This window comes from Solanum dulcamara, chromosome 9 (genome assembly GCF_947179165.1).
Source record: "Solanum dulcamara chromosome 9, daSolDulc1.2, whole genome shotgun sequence".
NCBI classification, from domain to species: domain Eukaryota; kingdom Viridiplantae; phylum Streptophyta; class Magnoliopsida; order Solanales; family Solanaceae; genus Solanum; species Solanum dulcamara.
The window spans coordinates 17,196,978-17,220,061 of record NC_077245.1 but is presented as its reverse complement, the minus strand read 5'-3'; the positions used below and the strand labels follow the sequence as shown (position 1 = coordinate 17,220,061).

The 23,084-nt window shown below is 33.8% G+C and overlaps 2 protein-coding genes and 1 pseudogene across 5 annotated transcripts in view; all 3 read right to left on the bottom strand.

Annotated features, from left to right (window-relative positions):
• The window catches only part of LOC129902475 (protein translocase subunit SECA2, chloroplastic), a 32,063-nt gene extending 22,544 nt beyond the window's left edge, over positions 1-9,519 (bottom strand). For 3 of the 4 annotated variants that reach the window (XM_055977727.1, XM_055977728.1, XM_055977726.1), the window contains exons 1-7: positions 1,889-2,143; positions 1,580-1,714; positions 1,410-1,479; positions 1,239-1,303; positions 815-935; positions 310-401; positions 59-124 (exon numbers count right to left, since the gene is read on the bottom strand). In XM_055977727.1, coding sequence (XP_055833702.1) covers positions 59-124; positions 310-401; positions 815-935; positions 1,239-1,303; positions 1,410-1,479; positions 1,580-1,714; positions 1,889-2,077 — 738 coding nt within the window. In that variant the 5' untranslated portion in view covers positions 2,078-2,143. Of the gene's footprint in view, positions 1-58; positions 125-309; positions 402-814; positions 936-1,238; positions 1,304-1,409; positions 1,480-1,579; positions 1,715-1,888; positions 2,144-5,234; positions 5,364-5,477; positions 5,598-5,778; positions 6,016-6,096; positions 6,370-7,498; positions 7,555-7,764 lie in introns of those variants that run through there. The other variant, XM_055977729.1, reaches the window with a different exon arrangement.
• Positions 9,520-13,445: 3,926 nt separating this feature from the next.
• Positions 13,446-13,853, bottom strand: LOC129904486 (ATP synthase small subunit 6, mitochondrial-like). Its single transcript, XM_055980053.1, has 2 exons — positions 13,589-13,853; positions 13,446-13,492 (listed from the first exon to the last, which is right to left on the bottom strand). The coding sequence occupies exons 1-2, from the start codon at positions 13,707-13,709 to the stop codon at positions 13,446-13,448; spliced, it is 168 nt and encodes a 55-aa protein (XP_055836028.1). The 5' UTR covers positions 13,710-13,853.
• A 1,243-nt stretch (positions 13,854-15,096) lies between these two features.
• Positions 15,097-18,134, bottom strand: LOC129904729 (uncharacterized; annotated as a pseudogene).
• Positions 18,135-23,084: the final 4,950 nt, after the last annotated feature.

Genomic DNA, 23,084 nt, shown 5'->3' with positions numbered 1-23,084 from the left:
AAAGGTACATGACATAACATATATGCAAGTGAACAACATGAAACTCACTACAACTTACTGAATTATTCGTGTACGTTATATCACAACTGTAATTAGATCTCCTCTCCTTGCTCTTCATCCCTCTCTGTGTATAGAAAGAGTTACTATGGTTGATTTATAACAGTTGGTCTCTAAAAAGAAAAGGACCAAACCCTTGAATTACATGCAATTCATGGAAAAACTACTTACAATATAAAAATTGAGAAAAATTATTTACTAGATCAAAAAACATAACGTTGAAATGACAGACAGTTGATTATAGAAAATTACTTGGATAAGACCAACAGAAAGACCTAGAAAACGGTGAACACGTCCCATCCACTCAGCATCACGTTGAGCTAAGTAATCATTCACTGTTACCACTGTCAAAGGAGATGCCGAAAGAAAAATTAGTAAACACCAACAAGTATTATCTACATTTACAACCATGCTAATAGACCCTTGTGGTCGGGCCCTTCCCCGGACCCTGCGCATAGCGGGAGCTTTAGTGCACTGGACTACCCTTTCCCTTTTTTTATTAATTAATGTATATTTGAGGTAAAACCCCGCAGAGACAACTCATGTCCTGAATGGCTAAAATTGAAGACTACTCAACAAGCATCCACGAACACCTTTCATAGTCGGTAATAGTGACGCTATAGCAGACAAAAGTGCTTTCTAAGAAAGTAGAAATAGATGGAGAAATATTTACATGTATAGGTGTGTATATGTAGATGGATAGATTGATTGATTTGTAGATATATACATACACATAAACACACTCAAGACAGCATACCATGAACACCCTCTCCGGTTAAAGCATTAAGATATGCTGCTAACGTGGACACCAAAGTTTTCCCTTCACCAGTCTTCATCTCTGCAATAGCCCCATCATGGAGCACTGCTCCTCCAATAATCTATGATTTTCAATTAAAGCAGAATTGATCAATTTGCATAAGTAAGGACGTCACATATGTAATAATATTGAATTATTCACGAAGTGGTTTATTCTTATATCTATTTGATTATTCCATACACCCATGTATGATATGATTACCTATGACCACTCTCTGATAAGAATATGGACGTGTTCTTTAAACGAAAATTAGTAAAAAAACTGCAATATGTATTGACTGTGGAATTAGACAAATCAACATCCTTCAGAAGATGATATGTCATAGTTATACAATCAACATGGTCAAGAATTACACAGGAGATACCTGAACATCAAAATGGCGCATTCCCAGCTTCCTTTTTGCAGCTTCACGGACAACTGCAAATGCCTCTGGAGATAAAATTGGCAATGAACATGATCAAAAACAAGAACTTTAATTCCTTTTGACTAAAAGACTCGGTATTTATTAGCCAAATATTAAAGCATATTGTCAGACCAGCTTGAATATGAGCTAGTGTCTCTCCTTCTCTCAATCGGCGACGGAACTCCAGAGTTTTTGCCCTCAACTATGACAACAAAATACTCAACAAGATGAAACATTTTTAAAAAGGGGAGGAAAGAAGAAAAACTAACACAAGATTAACAAAAATGACACTAGAAACCAACCTGCTCGTCAGAAAGATCCTGAATTTGGGGCTCCATAGAATTGACAGAATTCACAAGCCTGTAATAATCTTTTACAACCCAGTTGTTCAAACTACTAATACCACTCCAGGATTTTCTCACTTCATTCGCTGTTTCCTTTGAAAACAAACAAAACAGAAGAAAAAAAAATTGGAAAAATCAAGCTAACCCAATTTGAATTTGAATGAAACGTGAACAAAAGTGTGCATAAACAATAAAACGAATCATCAAACAAAAAAAAATGGAAGTTGCAAAAAGTTCAAGTGTATCATAAGAAGCTAAGTTTTGTACCATGAGAGAAGCAGAGACAGGTGTGTGAGTGACCCGGCGGCGAGTCTTGGAAGGAGAAGGAAAAATAAGTAAAGGGTATGTAGCAGACTTTCTGAAGAAGAGAGTAGTGAGTAGAGGATGCTGGTTATTGCGGCGTTGCTGCCGGAATTGCAGCGGCACCAGTGCGGTGTTGGAGGCTGCTGTGGCCATTGTAGCACTGTTGTTTTTTCCTTCGGCTCTCCACTGATATTTGAGCTTTTTGGCAGCTAATGTTTCTCTTTTAAAATTGGACAAAGGTAAAGTTTTTAAAATTATTTTTGTTGTTTTATCGGTAAATATTTATTTTAGATTTGATCCTAAATATATTAGAAACCATAAATTACCAATTCTTTTTCATTTTCCTTGTATTGAGCAAAACTATAGACTATATATAAGGTAGGAAGTAGGCTCTGTATCGGTCGGTTTGGTTCGATTTTGAAATTTATCAGTTTGACTTATCGATTATCGGTTTATAGACATGTCAAATTGTTATAGAACCAATTGCCTTATTAGTTATCGATTTATCAGTTATTGATCATAATCAGTTTAATTATCGATTTAACCGTTAAGATTTGATACAAAAAAATCATTGAAAATCACTTAGAAACAAAGTGACAAACCAAATGAACCATGCACATGAGTTGATAAATTGTCAAAAGCAAATATAAAACATTATATAATAACCAAGAATTTGAGACAGCAAGAAATAAAAGTATGAAAACTAAATCAAAAGTGAAGGAATTTATATAGCAAATGATAATAAATATAAATTATTAAGTTATTATTGGGTTATCGATTAATCCGTTAAGAAAAAATCTTAAACCGTTAAGAATTGATAACCTGTTAATAAAAAAAATTAAAATAATTACCGAAACCGCTAAATTAATAGCCCATTATCGATAAACTAATAACTTTTTTTCGATTTGATTTATCGGTTTCGGTTGGGTTTTGAATAAGAGAGATGACTGAATTTTGGAAGGTTGGATTTTTTTGGCTGAATACTTCAATATCCCAAAAAAATTACACGTTTCAATTGCTGCACATTTTAAATTATTTTTAATCTTAATTATATGCTATATTTGATAGTTTTGACTCTCTAAAGGCCGACGTAACAAAGAGAATGAATTTACTCTCTTTCAAGAAAAAAACACTTTTAAGTGGATTACTTTTCTATCGTTAATTACCACGTAATTAGATTTTCTGACATTTTATTTTTTTTAAATGTTACATGGACAAAAAAAAAAATCAGCATGGCAAAGCATTTGTCTTGCCAAAATCAAGTGAATTTGCTAAGATGTCAAGTCTAACGAAATGCCAAGTTCAAGAGGTATTAGAACCAGGGAAAAGTTTGAGTGTACACCAAATAAAACGCATCAAATTTAGGGGTCTTATGCCAACTTTACCATTTTATCTTCTTTTTTTTTGTTTTTTAATGATCAGTTGATTTTCAAATTCACTAGCTCGACTAATTCAGATTCACACCATCTAAAGCACGTTAAGGAGAAAGTACATTAAGAGAGCAGCATCTTATTGATATATTTCTTTACTGTTTTCTCATGATGTTTGCTTGTTGATTTTTCAGGTAGATATATTATAAAACTTACAACAGAATTTAATACAAAGTTTAAATTGTCTGGGATATGTGCAGTTCCCATACAATCATTAACAAAAGGAGAAATATATATATATATATATAACTAGGTGGAGTTATGAATCATGACTTGTGATAGAGAGCCATAATTTCTGCAGACATGCTGGTAATATGAGGAATATGTTCATTGCATTCAGTTATCCAATTCCCAGCATGATTTCTAATGAGATCACCAAAGATGCTAAAGTGCTAAAGGCACAAATTCATTCCAAAGCAAGAGTAATTTTAATTTTTAAATTGTTCCTTTCTATGGCATTCTCTAATTCACCACTAATTTATGTCTTATTTGTGGTAATTTGATTTCAAGCTACTAATATTAGACTCAAAACCAAAATATGTTGTGTCTAAGGCTCAAGGTGGTATATGGAACACATATCTTCCCTAATGATATATACACCTTTAAAAGGTTATATTATGATTTGTTGTTCTATCCAATTTAAATCTACTTATGTAGTTTTGCTCATTGAGCAGTGTGATCCCGATCTGTCTATTAATTCAACATATTTTGATTCGTCAAACTTGACTGATTCCATCTATTTTCGTGATGGTGTTATCTTTAACACCATAAAAGGCTTAGCCAAAAAAAATTTGAGTTGGATTCATGTGTTCCACGCATGACTTATCTTGACCTAATTAAACAGACATGTCGGTCATGGCCTTTAATTTCTATGGACTTGACTATATTAACCTGACTAAGTTCGTCTATCTGACACCATGTAACCTCTCCACATTTTTTATAAAAAAAAATGGAGAAAGAAAGAAAATAGAAGAGAAATGCAGAAACACAAGAAGGATCGAGGTGTGATATTATCACGGTCACAAAAGAGTTAGTCTGACTTTTTAAAGATAGCAAACAACAGTTTTCTCGGATACAAGCAGCCTATTAGCAATTATCCTGAAAAGCTGCTGACTAGAAGTGAAACAACATTCTTGTATAAGAGTGTTGCTAGTTAATTCCTGCATGCATTTATTGAAATTAAGTCCTAATATCTATAAGCAAACTTGCATAATACAAGGAATAAAAACTCCCATCTTATTTTAGTTAATTGTCTACAGACTACAGTAATTAAAAAGTTCTGAAAAATATCTAGTTCAAGAAATTTCATATTCTTTCAGCCTTACAAAAGTTCTAGATGTTAGAAGACAGTTGAATTTCAACATGAATATCACTCATTCAGAGACAAGTTGAAAAGATCACCTATACATATTGATCTGTTGAAAACTATACATTTCATGCTATGCTGTATGCTATTATCATATACATCTCTCTTCAGTCAAAGAGTGTTTTTTCACAGTGTTGCTGCTACGTAGACTATCATGCTTTTACAACAGAAATGACGGTCTTTCTCTTGATATGGTAAATTGCCCAGTAGCCAACAGTGGTCTGTTTCCTTCTTTCCTTAGTGACTCGAACCCCTTGGTTTAAGGTGAAGGGGTTTTTCCAGTAGGCTCCCTGAACTTGGTACATTCAGTTCCTTGCAGTTGCTGAGACGAGATGCTTCTGGAAAGAAATAGCTGATAAAACTACCAAAAAGTGCCTTCAAGGATTCATCTAACTGCAAAATAGTACACCTGAAAACATTTGATAAGCTACATCAGGACTTCATGCTTGTCAAAGAAGCATCCAACTGTGCTAACGGATAGCTTGTCCAATAAAGAGCTTTAGTGGGACAATACCTTGATAACTCCATCAGCTTGTCCAACAAAAAGCTTTCCTTGCCAGTGGAGTAGTGCTGTTACTACAGAATCACATGTAATAGATCCAAGTGGAACGGCATCTATCTGATCACCATTGCTGGATAGTTCCTATAAATTACAGTATAAAGCTCAAATTAAATCATCAACCAACTCCAATCTCAGAGCATTTGGATGATACATGAACAGCACAAAAACTGCTATTTACATATGTTGTGCACATACCTTTACTTTTATAGTCTTGTCCCAGCCACCTGTAAAAATCCATTTCTCCTTCTTGCAGGCAGAAAAGATGGCACCGTCATGTTCTTGTGCAGATTTCACCAGAATATCGTCAAACCAGATCTAATGGAATCAATTAAAGCATGAGGGTATCTATTAAAATTAAACAACTGAGCTTTTTTTTAATTCACAATTACTTCTAGCTTGAACAATATACTTCTAAGTACCCATATATTGAGGTTGATGTTCAATATCCTAACCTAATCAAACAAACTTTTTATCTGCTTTGGATTCAAAACAATACCTTCGTCAAACCGTTCTCATGAGCTGCAACAAGTACATTCTCATCAACAGCAAGACAAAAAACTGAGCAAACACTTCCTGGTGCTTCTTCCCCCAACACTGCCAATGGACTATGATCACTAAGACACCATAACCGTACAGTTCCATCCCAACTACCACTGTAAAGAACCTCAGTACATATTGCTAATGAAGATACAACTGACTTATGGCCATTCATAGTGCATGATAGACTGTAATCCTGGAGAGTGAGGAAGGAAGGAGTATTTCAGTTTCTGCCTCGAATAAACTAAATCACAACTAGAAAGCAACAGAAAATTGCCTGCAATGACCATGCTTTTATTGACTTGTCACCACTGCCAGTATATAGATATTGGCTTCCAGAGACAGCAAGGGCATGTATACCACTATAGCGCCAATCCTGTTGCTCCTGTAATTTCTTCAGTGGTTCTGGACTTAATGGAGTGCTAGCTCGCCAAATGCAAATTGCGCCACCATTATCACCACTAATGCACAGTGGTTCTCCATAATCTACAAAAGCTACAGCCATAACTCTTTGCTCATGACCTTTGAATGAATGTACATGAGAATAGTCCTGTAATAGTTGTATAACTCAAGGACACTCATGAAGAGATAGCAAAAGGGGAAAAAGTTTTATCTAGTAAAAAACAAAAATACATGCAATATGAATGATATATGTGTATTCCAGTGAAAAGCCATTCTGTAATAAAATTTAATTTCAGATAAAAGAAAAGGATAAACCATGATAGATCTTTTCTTTGATAACCGAGAAACCCCAAAGGCCAGGGAACTCTGTGGATATGGGCCTCTACCCTTCTCCATTTAAATACCAGGTTTTTGTTTGCAACAGTGTTAAACCCTGGGGGCATAATAAATCATAATTTAAGTTCCACCTAAATACTATAGTATCAATATTTTAAGCCAAAAATTGCATGAACTATCTACAGGTCCATATTTGGAAAAAGAATACTGGAGCAAACTACAAAGTATGAAATAAGAGCAAAATCGAGAAGGCAAAATGATGCTACCTTTTGAAGAATAGAGAATGTGAGACCTAAAGAGATAAATAATATATCATTTCTTAATATTCGTATCATTTCCCAAGTTTTTGCAGTTTATCTTAATTCATGTATTCCTGGAATAGAGTGAAATATTTTAATGTTTAAAATGGAACTGCTGATCTAGAATCATAAGCAGCTTGAAAGTAAAACATACCCTTATCCAAGTTAGCAGCGACTCAGAGTTGCAGAATTAAGAAAGTTTCTCATCCTCTTCCGAATTAGATCCCACAATCATAATTATGCATTAATAGATACCAGATTTTTAATATTCTGAGATATTTTAAATAAAATCCTGCCACAGAGACCACTTAAGGAAACCTTGGGTTAATAGCTCCTATTTCCAACAATGTAAATTTCAAGAAAATCTGTAGTTTAAGCTGTTATAAATAATAGGAAGATTCAAGGATTTGGACTTATATGTCAACTAGTCTAACACAGTTCCTCCAAAATAGCTCCTAAACTTTTCTTATTCATTTGTGTTAATCTAAGTATGTCATTTTTGCAAGACCTTTTGCAATCTCTTCATTTCCAATTCCTAAGGTCATAGGCTAATTCCACAAAGAGGGTCCAACAATGACATAGTCCACATTCCTATGCCAAATGATGGACCAATTCATATAAATACTAGCTTTAACAAGTTACCTGCAAAGACCATACATTGACCATTTTGTCAAATGACGAGCTGAACAGAAAGCCACCTGAAAGGAACAGAAGAGCAAAGGCCAATTTCAATATTTATGAAAAGCATTGAAATTGCCTGTATTTTCTCTAAGCTTTATGCAGAGAAAATGCACATAAAATAAGCATTAAAAATGTCAAGTCGTGAATAATTGCAACATGCAGAGAAAAACATCTAAAACTAAGCTTCAACACAAATATCAAGTACAAAAAAGGATTAGTGCTTGTACCTCCAATCGCTAACCCTGTAATACAATTACGATGCCCTTTTAGATCAATGCATTTCACTTGACCACAGGAGAGACCCTCAACAACATCCTTATCGGCCCCGAAATTTTCAACCCCATCAGCCTCCTCTGCGTTTGCATTTTCCACCACAGAAGTATCATCAAGGCACCTCGGCAATTGTTTAGTAACCTTATTGATTGACTGACAAAAATCTCCAAGAATTAAGCAATTACACATGTTTTCCACTCTTATTTCCCGCTCTAAGTCTTTTACATCATCAAGTTCAGATTTGATCACAAGTACCTTTAAGATTTTCCACAGTTCAGATATAAGTGGCCTATTCTCTGGATTGTATTCCAAGCATTTGAGAAGAATCTCCTTCATATTAGTAAACTCTGACCCCAATCTGCATTCAATTAGAGTTATAATCTTTTGCCTCCACTCCACGTACCATCTAACAAAGTCGAGACAATTTTCATCTCTTACTGCAGTAACCAGATAACTCAAATAATTCTGCATCTCTTCAGCGAACGATTTACCAGCTAGAAGTGAAATAATTGCACAAGCTAACGACCAAATATCAGAACCATATCCAACATGATGCTTTGAGCTGCCTAAATCTATCACAATGCCACCCAGTTTCGACAACTCAAAGAATACCTCTGGACTAACAAAAACACAATCTTCCACCAAATCTTCACTAGCAGTTCCGCTCTTGCCAACAACAACCTCTATGAGTATCTTGCGAACTCTCCTTCCTGTTGCCAAAACTTCACTAATATCAACATAAACACGACCAAACTTGTCAAAACCAAAAAAAGAGAGTCCCAAATAACCCGGAACCAATCCTCTTAAATGCAAATCATTCACCGTTTGACATATATCCAAACAAACTATCACGAACTCAGCTGCATTACTGATCTTTTCCTCAGCATTCTTCTCAAGAACTGCATTCGTTAACACACCCATCTTCCCTAACAAACTCCCATTAAATGTCTCGGAAACCATGTAGACACAATGATTTTCCATACTGTACCAAAACCCATAAACCTTACACATTACATGAAGAGCTAAACTTGCTTTGATAATTGACTCCAACTCATTCCTCTCCCCTTCACTCAATCCATACAATACACTCATAATTTTCACTTCATAACTATATTCAAACTTAGAAGAAAAAGAAACACCCTTAGCAAAATGTCCAATTTCAAGAAGACTAACCTTTTCATCCTCTTTCAAAGCACACCCCATAAAAGAAACGCTGTTGGAAACCTTCAAAACCTTCCCATAACACACAGAAGCATTTGATTCGATGATTATAGTGTCTTCCGGTAGGACCCATGTTTTCCAATTTGAGTAAAACTTATGAGACCACAAAGGGGGTTTGATAAAAATAGGATCTTTATCATATTTTTGGGTTGAAACATGAGAACCCTTTGAGTTGTTGTTGTTTTGTGGAAGTTTGGAGAAGCGTAATAGATCAATGTTCTTGGGGAGAGAAGAAATGGGGTTGGGGAGTTTAACAAGCTGAGTACAAGCTGGGCAGCGAATTGTACCAGGAAAGGGGTTTTGTAGCTGTGTCAAGCAGTCTTGGCAGGCGGAGTGGCCACAGGGAAGGACTCGCGGGATGATTGAAACGTCTCCGTACTGTTGCATACAAACTGGACACTCCGGTAGCTCAAGCTCCAGAGTTGTTGACTCTGCCGCCATTTTAGTGGAGAACAAAATGATCAAAACGATGAAGTAGCGAACTTGTAATGGAAAATAATCTAATAATTGAAATTGATGTATAATTTAGAAATAATTATACAATATACATACTAATTAATAATTATGATGATTTATTTATTTGTTATAGCATAATTACAATTGTATTATTTGATTACACAAATAAATGTATTTTATGTACTTAGTAAGACTAAATTTTAAAAATAAAAGTTAATATTTGACACATATATAAATGATATTAAATTTGACATTTAAGATACATATTATTTCTTGAAAATACATTAATTAATAATCATCTAACTTAAGTAAATATAATTTAAAAGAAAAGAAACAATATGCATATAACCTCATTTAATAACAAAATTATACTTTAATTACACTATTTATTATATGTCAAGTTTGATAATGACTTATTTTTTCTAATATTACACTAAATGGAGAAAATACACAACGAGCAATTACATTAAATCACAAAAAGTGAAAATTGAGAAATAGAAGAAAGAAAATAATATAAAAATATGTGTTTTTAAAATTAAATAAAAAAAGATAATATAAATAAATAAATTTAAAAGTAACATTGTAATTTACCAACAATTTTCATCCACAGCCCAAAAACAAATAACAAAATAAATAAATTGAATAGTGTAACTAATATCCCCCATTACTTACGAAGTTACGACCAAGTAATTACAAACATGTAAAACTGTATAGTTACATCCAAATCCAATTACATGATATTTTTGTCAAACATGTTCCAAGAGTTTTTAGCTCAAAATGTCTTTTATTTATCAGAGTAGGACTATTTGTGTCCATTAAATACAATCACAAGCATCTTTCTTTTTAAGTTTGCTAAAATGGAACACCTTTAGTCAACGGAGATGTCATTCGTTTGCTGTTTGTCGAAATTGTTTGCACCTTCTTCCTTTGTATATTGTTTATTCTGTACAGGCGATTTTTCGTATGTTTATCGTGAGAACAACAAATAGCATATATTTATTTATTCTGTACATACAATTTTTCGTATGTTTATCATGAGAAATAGCTTAAAGGATAATTTGGTAAGATGTATAAAAATAATGTTAAGTAGAGTATATTAATAATGCTTGTATCAGCTATGCTTACATCAGTTATGGAGAGATTATACTTCTTATTCATTGTTTGATTTGGTATATTAAAAATAACATGCATTGCATATTGTTTTAAAAAATATTTATTTATAAAGATACTGTCAAATTTTGAAGGACAATTGAATCTTTAACCATATTAATGCATGCATTAAGCACATTGCATTACTAATACATGAAAATTATAGTGTTAGTAATACACACCTCAATACGTAATAATATATAACAAGTATTAGTTATACCTAGCCCAAAAAAAAAATATACCAAACAAGTTATTACTAAATACACAAAGTTAATGCATACATTATTTTTTCCTAATAATGCTCTACCAAACAACCCCTACACATCATTGAGTAGACGTATAAAGACCCCTATATATCTTTGAGTAGACGTATAATTTTTTTCCAATATTTTCAAAAAAAACACTCGGAATTGGATTTAGCAGGAAAGAGCATTATCTAAAACAATAAAAAAAGATTTAGCAGGAAGATGTTAATTCTTGTTAGTATTTGGCAGTAACAACATAAATGAACCTAGCAACAAGAATCTGCTGTAAACAAATGTTGCTGCTTGAGATTGCTAAAATTAATAGTATCCTTTCTTGACAAGGTCTTTAAAGCAGGCAACAGCAGATGGTAACCCCACCACCCTACTTCCCCAGGCACTCAATTATAACCAAGAATGACCAACACGAGCGGTTTGCTAAGACCTAATGTGTGGATTTAATACTGGGAAATATTGAATGAAAAAGATCTTTATTAGGACGAAACATTCAGGAAGCTTCAAAAATCAGGTAAATTTTACATTTAAAAGGAGGAGCCAGCCAACTAATAGCACAAGATAAGGAGTCCCTGCAAACAACCTACGGTTTTTAGTTCATCGACAGCTTACGAATTTATCCCAAAATGAGGGATTTTATGCAACATGTACCAATCTTTGACAGTTTAGGAAAGGAAGAAATAGAAAAAGGAAAAGGGCCGTCTATGGTAAAGTAGCCTCCATTTAGCAAGAAGACAGAGAGCATGTACAGAGTCAACTGCAAGAAAGAAGAAACCACAGCTTAGATTTTTAGACTTAACATGCAAAGATGAGTAGACTAATGATTTCAATGACAAAACTAATGAAGCATATGAAACTGACTTCAATGCCACAGAGCAATACAAAACTCAAATGAGACGGTATCTCATATACAGAACATAAATGAGGATGTAATTTCTTTCACAAATTAGGAAGAGAACAGAAATAATTGGTGATGCCACCAAATATCCACTAGTATAATCTGCCCATCTACAGTTAACTAGTGGCAGATGTAACTTTTGTGGTACAGGTTTCAATCGAACGAACGGAGCATAGCTATATATGTGTGGAAAACAACCAAATTTCAATAATCTTGTAACTATACTGATTTCACTGCCAGCTTGAACCCATCAAGTTATAAAAGCTGGATTTGCCACTACAGTTAGAAGAAGAATATTTTCACATCCACAAATTCAGATTGGTTCAGACCTTAAGGAGAGTAAGTGAGTAACTTAATCCATTACTTGAGTCATTCAGCAAAATAAAATCATATTTTCCAGTTACTGTAAGATGTTTGTAAGTATCAATTCATTAACTCTCTCTTTCTGAACAAGACAATTCAAGGAGAATAAAATGGTCAAAGCAAAGTTATGATGAGCATTAAGTATTTGATGAGGTTCAACTACAATATTCATAGAGTCTTTGGGTCCTGTTTCGGGGATCAGGTGTATTGGGTTCATCCACTACCTATTTTATCCCCAGGCTAATGATGGAGCATAATATTGAGATTCCTAAGCAGATATTGCTAAGAGCTTATTGTTCAAACAATTGTTAGTGTGACAGTTTGCATGGAGTGCACAAAATAAAGATGAAAGAAAGAAAGAAAGAAAGAAAGAAAAAAAAGGCAGCATGGCATGTAACACAATCCACCCCATCTCTCACAGTGGTTTAAATCCTTGAAAATATGATTGATATTAACAGCTAAATCTATTCATCTATTGTGTTAGTCATTCATCCAAAGGTTTTCATCTCATTGCACTAGAGGTCTATTGCTATTTCAAATTACTGGACCCTGCAATATTTACAGTCATATTGTTGAATGCATGGTTCCTCCTCTTTTTAACCAGAAAATTTCTGTTACAGAGCTCACTATCCTCATTCAATTCTCAACATCAGTTCTTTAACCTCCTCCTTTGTATTATCCCAATTCTACACAGCTTCCTTCAAATTTTCATTTCTAGATCTCATAACGTCATCCTTTTTCTTCCTGTGTATTCTTTTCTACTATCCTGAAAGGTAGAAAATCCTCATTGACCATTAAGTCCCAATTCACTACAGAATCCTACACCTAAAACTTAGGATCACTTTCTCGTAGTATCTGTCTCTTTGTCATATTGACAGTCAGAACGTTGCAAAACCTAACAAGCCGCACACCTTTTTCACAGAAAAAACTCATAGAAACCACAGTTTCTTAAACAGCTTACTCCTCTTCGTGTACAAATAACCTATTGAAATACAGCTCTAATCTAGCTCCATAAATATTTCATCCTTCTCTCTTCTCTTGTGCACACACTAGAATGATATGAACAACAGATTAATCTCATTACTGCCTTGCAAATTAGGACTATTAACTAAGCCCATAAAGCGAAGTACATTGACCATTCATTAACAAACTAAAAATACACAAGTAATTTAATGAGGCCAGCAAGCAATTTAATCATAATAGACTATTCATCGATTCACAATCCAAGAGTCAATCAATACGGAATAAGAGCCTAGATCTAGAAAATCAAAATTTCAAGCAATGACTAAACTTACTTCTTGTGCCTCTGCGCAAATCGAGAGTTCTTCCTATCCTCCTCTACAAAAATCAACCATTATGTAGATCAAAATCAGATCCGATCAATAAAAAAACAACAACATATATATGGAAATTAATAATACACGACGTGCTCACCAGTTAAACCGAGGGAGAGCTTGGTGATGATAGCTCCGGTGACGGCGAAACCAACGAGGAATGGCCAGTTACGGCTCCATTCACGACGGAAGAAGACAGGCCATGGATCGAATTGCCTCATATTTCCTAGTTAGGTTTTCTGATGCTATGTGTTTGAGAGTGTTAATGGAAAAATGTGGCAGCTTAGCTATTAGCTTGTTGGTGAGAAGGTAGAAAGGTATATTTATAAGATGGGCCAAGTTAACTGTGGCTCTTTGTGTAATGAAATCTCAGGCCCAATGAGGAATGGACACTTTGAGTGGAAATGCCAAACTGAATTTTGTGGTTGTTTAGGACATTTTATTATGGAAAAATTATTTGATTGAGTGCTTTTTAAAAATTAATTACTGATTTTAATGGTATTTTTTATTTATTACCATTTATAGCAATACATAGCAATACTATGATAAATCTACATTTGTATTAAAAGCGAATTATGCATATAATATAAATGTATTATAAGTGTTTTAAAATATATATTATGTTTGTGTAGTAAGAAACTAACATAATGTATTATAAATCTATTAAAGTATGTGATAAATGTATTATCCATCTATAAAACTTGTATTATATATGTTTTATAAATAGTTCTCTGCAATATGTATTAAAATTGTATTATAAATGTATTATAAGTGTTCACTGGATTTTTTTTCTTATTACTATAGATGGTAAATATTTTTTTAATATTGTATATTTATGTAAGTTTCCCTTTTATTATTTAATAGAGAAAATTTAATAAAATAATAAATTAATTAAAAATAAAAACGAAAAAATAATTAAAATAATACTTGATGTGTTCAAGAATTTTTCAGGCCTTAGATTGAGATACAAACATGGAAGAAATTGAAATGTATCCATTCAGATAATGGTGGTGAGTATATTGATCATTTTGATAAATATTATAAAGAGCAGGGTATTCGGCATCAGAAAATTCCTCCAAAGACTCCTCATCTGAATGGTTTGAAAGAGAGGATGAACAGAACTCTAGTTGAAAGGGCTAGATGTATGCTTTCAGATGCTTAACTGTCATATTCCTTTTGGGCAGAAGCACTTAATACTACTGTCTATATTATCAATTTATCTCTTAATGTTGCTTTGAATGATGATGTCCCTGATAGAGTTTGATTTGGTAAGAATTTAGTTTGATTGTAATGAAATTTGAAGAATGCTCTGAAGCTCACGCAAAATCAAAACACTTGATCTAATCAAGGGGTTGAATCTGCTTAACACATATATTCCATGCTCGACACAATTATGATTCACACAAGTCATACCATAAATCAAAACGAAGATCCAAAACAGAATTACAAACACTTGTTTCGTATATGTTTGACACGAATACACTTGCGCAAAATGAAGAGTTCATGTACCATAAGTGAAATGAGAAATATTTAAATATTGTTTGTTGTCATTGACATACTGGCCAGTCACAAAATGTAAGCACACAAAAATACCACTTTCAAGACTGATTCACAATAATAAAAAACAAAATAAAAATTTTCATTGTGGCTTTACATAGCAAACAAAAATCACTGCATTGTTGCCATTCCTAATCCTTCCCTGTCTTTGCCTTTATTTTTAATTTTTTTTCCTCATTTTCTATTACCAACTGATTTGAGGTCACACCTGATTTGCCTTCCCAAGTCATCTTTTTTGGTGAATATGGTAGATTAGTAGGCATACTTACACCTCTTTCATCACCCCTGAAGCTAACCTTCCTTGAGCCTATTGGCTTCTAATGCAACTTCTTCAGTTGAAGCCTAGTAAGAGCTTCAGATATTGATCTAGCCCTAAGTATTGGTGTCTCATCCTCACTTTCAAGTTCATCTTCATCAATAAGTGCTCTTGAAGATACAACAAATTGCTCAATTGTGTTTGAAAGTGCAACATATTTGTCCTCTGATTTTCTTTTCAAGTTTGAAGGACCAGCAAGTTCAGTGCTTGATTGGCTTGTTTGGTGACTAAAAGATGGTACAAACCCAAGAGTTGGCATGAAGACAAATTGTTGATTTGGTTATGGTGTTGATAAAGGCACATCTAGAAGAATTTGTCCTCCTCTTTCAAGCTAAAAAAATTCACATAGTAGTTAGATCACTAAATAGACAATGTAAAAGATGTCTAAGTAAGGAAAATGATTTTACCAGAGGACATTGTCTTTTGTTGTGACCTATTGCACTGCATTGACCATATGTCATTTTCAGCCCATTTCTATTTCTTGACCACAGTCCCTCCCTCTTCCTTGCCTCATCTTTTTTTCTTACTCTGTTAACTCTTTGTCTACTAACCATTCTATGTATTTCTGGTGGCTCCATAGCCCCTTTCTAAAGCTTTAATGGCATGAGGGCATGGTATTCCAGTCAAATCCCATGTCCTACATGTGCATTTCTTCCTAAAAAGATTCATAACATGTTTATCAACACCCTTAGTCACCTTATAACCTAAGCCTCCATTAGATTGAACATGACAATCATGTGCAATGATTTTGAAATCATTATAAAGATCCATAGCATATGGACTAAAATCTCATGTCCACTTTCTACCCTCCTCTTCAAATTCTCTTAACTTATTCATAACCTATACATAACATAACAATGAGATATATATGAATATAGTGAGATAAAAGCAGTTATGAAAAAAACATAGGTAATAACTTGATTATGATATCTTCCAACATATTAATTATTGGTTTTGACCTTGCTTTCAAAATTCATTTATTGAATGACTTAGTAAAATTATTTTCACATGTATGATTCTTGCAAATTGTGTCAAAATAAGCCCTACACCAGTGTTGAGCAAGGTACCTTAATAGATCTTTGATAGCTTATTCAGACACAGAATCCATAGTCTTCAATTGGTCTGCAAATTCTTCTTTATATGTATTTCAAGCAGACTACCACAATAATATTTTCAAATGAACACCTCTCCAAGTCTTGGCCCACTGGCTTTTATGTGCCTTACACACCATTTAGGGGGTGCTTTTGGAAGCAACTGACCAATAACACCAATCATCCCCTAAAACAAAAAACAACAAAATAAATTAAAGTAGTTCAAATGTATAAAATAGAAAAAGCAGAAACTAATAATGAAATTCATAAATTATTACATTCTGCATATTAGACATAAGTGTCGGTCCTTCACCATCTTTGAGCTCTAAAGGATTTCTCAATAACTTAATGAATCATTTTCATGTTTTGGTTGTTTCTCTATCCATTATTGTCCAAGCAAGTGGATAGAAATGCTTCACTGAATCGTGTTCAAGGGCAACCAATAAAATTTTCTTACACTTTCCTTTTAAAAATGTTTCATCCAGCCCTATAAATGGCCTCAAATCAGCTCTCCAACCATTTTTCAAAGTTTGAAAACAAATATAAATTCTTGAAAATCTTCTTTTTCCTTGTTCTAAAGCATCTTTAGATATGTTTATCACAACATCATAACTGGATTGCTGTCTCTCAATTCTTGAGCATAAGCCTCCAATTTGTTAAAACCGTCAATGAATCTACCCTCCAGTTTTTCTAAGATAAGTCTCTTAACCCATTTTATCTTTGAATAACTGATATTGAGTGAAAAATTATCATCCACATCTTGCCTCATGTCTTTCACCTTATATTTGAGGTTATTCTGAAGCTTGTTCTTGAAGTAGTGTGCTAAAGATTGTTAAGTAGCTCTTCTGTTCTTAAAGGTTTCCTGACATGTGTGCTTTGTTTCTAAAGTCCTAATTTCAAATCCTTGGCCTTTCTTAGCTTCTACTACTAGACACACAAAAGGACAATCAATATCATACCTATATCTAACTCCAATAGAGTCGCTCTTTACAACTGTAAGGCCTTTCTTATTAACAATTGAGTAATAACTCACAATTCTTTTTAGCTTCATCAATATTCTTGAAGCTCATATCCTTTTTCAACTCCAAAAAATTGTCTAGTTTCTCAGTTACTTCTCTTTTCTTTTTCCTCCTAAAAAATTCCAACTCATCACTATCATGATTACTAGCTAAAGGTCCATTTTCATCCTCTTTTTCCTCACTTGAGTCACCATCAGTTACTACATCTACTGTCACAGGACAAAGTCCATTAACTTGACTAATGTCAGCAGTAATTACTGCATCTACTGTGATAGGGATAGATTCATTAAGTTGATTGATATCAGGAGATGGGATAGTATCTTCATCTTCCTCAACAACAAGTAGTTGATGTTGAATCACACCAGACTAAGTAGACAAAACAGCTTGGAGTGTTTTAATTCCTAAATCACTCACTCTCTATTAGATAATACTTATCAGAGGATCCTGTGCATAACAGCTGTTTCACCTTACTAAAATCTAACTGTTCAGTGCATTCTGACAAAGGTCTATATAAGAGAGCAAATCTGGATCATACTCTTTCCACATATGAGTCAACTTTTTTATGTAATTAATCTGAGGAGTCAGGACCCACTTTTCTCCAACAGAGAAAAATAAATAAAATATATGCTGAAAAAGTAACATTATATTAAAACCCTAGATCCAGAAAATAATGAAAATATAAAATATATTTATCTTCTAAAAATGACTACAACAAGCATATAATACATGTAACTGTTATGAAATACAACAAAACAAGGAAGCAAGAGTAAAAGATAAGAAAGGAGAACAAAAGATAAATTTTACTATGTATATGTAGTATCTTTTCCATCATCTTTACATTGAAGAAGGCTATTTATAGCCATATGTAAATGGAAGAAAACAAAATATTAATGGGTAAGTTGCCCACTAAAAAAGATATAGGATCATCCACTAATGCAAAGTGAACAACCATTAATTTGGTTGATAACACTCCCCCTTGGATGTCCATATATAATGTGTCTTCTTAACAATTTTATAAGAGATAATATACATAGTTATTTTCAATATTCATATATGTTGTGCCTCGTTAAAATCTTAGTAGGAAAAACCCAATGGGAAAAAGCCTAGTGAAGGAAAAAGAGTACACACATCTGGTAATACGCCGTGAATGCTGCCTCATTAAAAACCTTACCAGGAAAACCAAGTGGGACAAAACCTTGGTTAAGGAAAAAAGAGTGCAGCGCGTATTTTACTCCCCTTGATGAAAACTTCATTTGATATTTTGGAGACGACGCATTCCAACCTTATATCTTAGTTTTTTAAAAGCTGAGGTTGGTAATACCTTTATGAATAAATCTGCAAGATTATCACTTTAACGAACTTGTTGTACATCAATTTCACCATTCTTCTGAAGATCGTGTGTGAAAAATAATTTTGGTGAAATATGTTTCGTTCTGTCTCCTTTTATGAAGCCACCTTTCAATTAAGCTATGCACGCGGTATTATCTTCGAATATAACTGTGGGTACTTTGACATCACTTTTCAGGCCACATATTTCTTTGATAAACTGTATCATCGATCTCAACCATACACATTCTCTACTTGCTTCATGAATTGCTATTATTTCAGCATGATTTGAAGAAGTAGCAATAATTGACTGCTTTGTGGATCGTCATGATATAGCAGTCCCTCCGTGTGTAAATAGATAGCCTGTTTGAGATCGAGCTTTGTGTGGGTCTGATAAATAACCTACATCTGCATAACCAATAAGGTCTGCACTATCTTTGTTAGTATAAAACAAACTCATATCAACAGTACCATTTAGGTATCGCAAAATATGCTTGATACCGTTCCAATGTCTTCGCATTGGGGATGAACTATACCTTGCCAGCAAATTTACAGAAAATGTTATATCAGGTCTAGTTGCGTTAGCAAGATACATAAGTGCACCAATAGCACTGAGATATGATACTTCAGGACCAAGAATTTCTTCATCCTCTTCTGGAGGTCGAAATTGATCTTTTTCCACTTCAAGTGATCGAACAACCATTGGAGTACTTAATGGATGTGATTTGTCCATGTAAAATCTTTTTAAGATTTTCTCAGTGTAGGCAAATTGATGGACAAAAACCTCATCTGCTAAATGTTCAATTTGCAGACCTAGACAAAGTTTTGTCTTTCCAAGGTCTTTCATTTCAAATTCTTTCTTTAGATATTCAATTGCCTTTTGGACCTCTTTAGGGGTTCCAATGAGATTTATATCATCAACATAAACGGCGAGTATAACAAATTCTGATTCCGTTTTCTTAATAAAAATACATGGACAAATGACATCATTTATATAACCTTCATTTATTAAGTACTCACTAAGGCAATTATACCACATACGTCCTGATTATTTCAGACCATATAATGATCTTTGCAGTTTTATTGAGTACATCTCCTGAGATTTTTTATATGCTTCAGGCAATTTTAATCCTTTTGGGATTTTCATGTAAATTTCATTATCAAGTGAACCATAAAGGTAAGCTGTAACAACATTCATTAGATGTATTTCGAGATTTTTATGTACAGCTAGACTGATGAGATATCGAAATGTTATTCCATCCATAACAGGTGAATATGTTTCTTCATAGTTGACTCCGGGTCTTTGAGAGAATCCTTGTGCAACAAGGCGTGCCTTATATCTTATAATTTCATTTCTCTTATTTCGTTTTTTAACAAAAACCCATTTATAGCCAACTGGTTTTACACCTTCAGGGGTTTGGACTACAGGTCCAAAAACCTCACTTTAGCAAGTGAGTCTAATTCTGATTGAATTGCCTTTTGCCATTCTGGCCAATCACATCTACATCGACATTCTTCGACGGATTTAGGCTCAAGACTTTCACTATCTTGCATGAGGTTAAGTGCAACATTATATGCAAAAACATTATCAACCGTGATTTTAGATCGATCTAAATTTATCTCATCACCGAAAGAATTTATTGAAAGTTCTTCATTTACTTGAGTCTCGGGTTCACTGATTTCTTCAGGAATATCAGGATTACTCAAATCTTGACCTTCTTCAAGAGGTTCTATTGTAGTATCATCTTTATTATTTCTTACGCTTCTCTTTCTAGGATTTTTATCCTTTGAACCCAACGGTCTATCACGCTTCTGGCGTGTTTGGGATTCAGAAGTTATGATACTTGTAGATGGTCCTTTTGGGACATCAATCCGGATAGGCACATTCACTGCAGGGATATGTGACTTAGTTATCTGTTTCAAATCAGTAAATGCATTAGGCATTTGATTTGCTATTTTCTGCAAGTGGAGATCTTCTGGACCTCCTGTTCACATGTGCGGGTACGTGGATCAAAATGTGATAGTGATGAAACTTTCCACGCAATTTCTTTTTCTTTTTTGGGTTCTTTTTTCTCTTCCCTTAATGGCGGGAAAATTGTTTCATCAAACCGAAAATCTGCAAATCGAGCAGTGAATAAGTCTCCAGTCAACGGTTCAAGGTATCTAATTATGGAGGGTGAGTCAAACCCAACATATATGCCCAACCTTCGTTGAGGGCCCATTTTTGTACATTGTGGTGGTGCTACAGGCACGTATACCGCACAACAAAAAATTCTTAAACTTACAAGTGCTGCTGCATGTAAGATAGCATGACCCCAAACAGTAATTGGCAATTTTGTTTTCATTAGTATAGGTCTTGCTATTAATTGTAGGCGCTTTATAAATGACTCTGAAAGGCCATTTTGAGTATGAACATGAGCAACAAGATGTTCAATTTTTATCTCAATTGATAAGCAATAATCATTAAATGCTTGGGATGTAAATTCTCCAGCATTATCAAGGCGAATGGCCTTAATTGGATAATCTGGAATTGCGTTCTCAATCTTATTATTTGTGCTAACAACTTCGCAAACACCAGGTTGCGAGATGATAACAAGCACACATGAGACCATCTAGATGATGCATCTATTAGGACTATAAAATATCTAAATAATCCACTAGGTGGATGAATAGGTCCACATATATCTCCATGTATACGCTCTAAAAAACCAGGAAATTCGATGCTAACCTTCAGGATCGATGGTCTGGCAATTAATTTGCCTTGATAACAAGCAGCACATGAAAATTCATCATTCGTAAGAATCTTCTGGTTCTTTAACGGATGTCTAGTTGAATTTTCAAGAATTCGTCTCATCAATATTGATCCGGGATGACCTATTCGATCGTGCCATAGCACAAATGTATTTGGATCAGTAAACTTCTGGTTTACGATCATATGTGCTTCAATTGTACTAATTTTTGCATAATATAGGCCAGATGACAGAGTTGGTAATTTTTCCAAAATATATTTCTAGCTGAGACACTCTTGGTTATAGCAAGATATTCAATATTCATTTCATTTAGTGTCTCAACATGATATCCATTTCTGCGGATATCTTTAAAACTTAACAAGTTTCTTGAAGATTTAGAAGAAAATAGTGCATCTTCTATAATAATTTTTGTCCCCTTAGGCAGAATTATAGTAGCTCTTTCGGAGCCTTCAATCATTTTGGAATTGCCAGATATGGTAGTAACATTAGCTTTTCTTCTAAGCAAGTTGGAAAAATATTTCTCATCTTTAAAAATAGCATGAGTTGTTCCACTATCAATTACACAAATATCTTCTTGATTGATCATTGATCCAAATAAAATTTAAGGCATTTCCATATTTTCTTCAAAAAGGAAATAAAGTAAATATTATAATTAATACATCATTTATTATACAAAATTTTATTTCCTTACATGGATCTAGAAAAATACAAACATAATATTTAATACAGACAACAACAAAGATAATTATTTAAATATCATTGGGCTTATCAACATTCATATTTACTTCTAGAAAATTAAAGAAATCAGCTACATCCAAATGCATGAGCTCAATATTGTCCTCAAAGATAAAATTTGTCTCTGGATTATTTTTTGCCCTTTTAAGAGATGCCTGATATAGCTGAACAAGGCGCTTTGATGACCGGCAAATCCGCGATCAATGCCCCACACCTCCACAGCTATGATATATTATTTCTGAATTATTCTTCGGTAAAACTTCTGGCTTTTTACCCTGCCTTCTTTGACCATGACCACGACTAGGGCTATGACCTTTTTCTCGTTGGTTAGAATTTGCCTGATTCACTTCAGAAAATGGCAAAAAACCAACTGGCCGACTATCATGATTTTTCATTAATAATTCATTATGACGTTCAGCAATAAGTAAGTGAGATAATAATTCAGAATATTTTGTAAAGCCTTTTTCACGATATTGCTGTTGCAGGAGCATATTCGCGGGTGGAAATGTGGAGTATGTTTTTTCAAGTTTATCTTGTTCCGTGATTTCATCTCCGCATAAAGTTAACTGAGCTATAATTCTAAATAAAGCAAAATTATATTCAGTTATATTTTTAAAGTCCATTAGTCTCAGATTCAACCAGTCATGACGTGCTTGTGGAAGCATGACCAACTTCAGGTGGTCATATCTTTTTTTTAAATTTTTCCACAATTTCAGGGGGTCTTTTAATGTAAGATATTGTAATTTAAGACCCTCGTCAAGATGATGGCGGAGAAAAATCATAGGTTTTGCACGGTCTTGAC

Coding starts and splice junctions, on each gene's coding strand:
- LOC129904486 (XM_055980053.1), bottom strand. CDS start 13,709: ATGAGGCAATTCGATCCATGGCCTGTCTTCTTCCGTCGTGAATGGAGC. Junction 13,493..13,588: donor GCTCTCCCTCGGTTTAACTG/GTGAGCACGTCG, acceptor TGATTTTTGTAG/AGGAGGATAGGAAGAACTCT.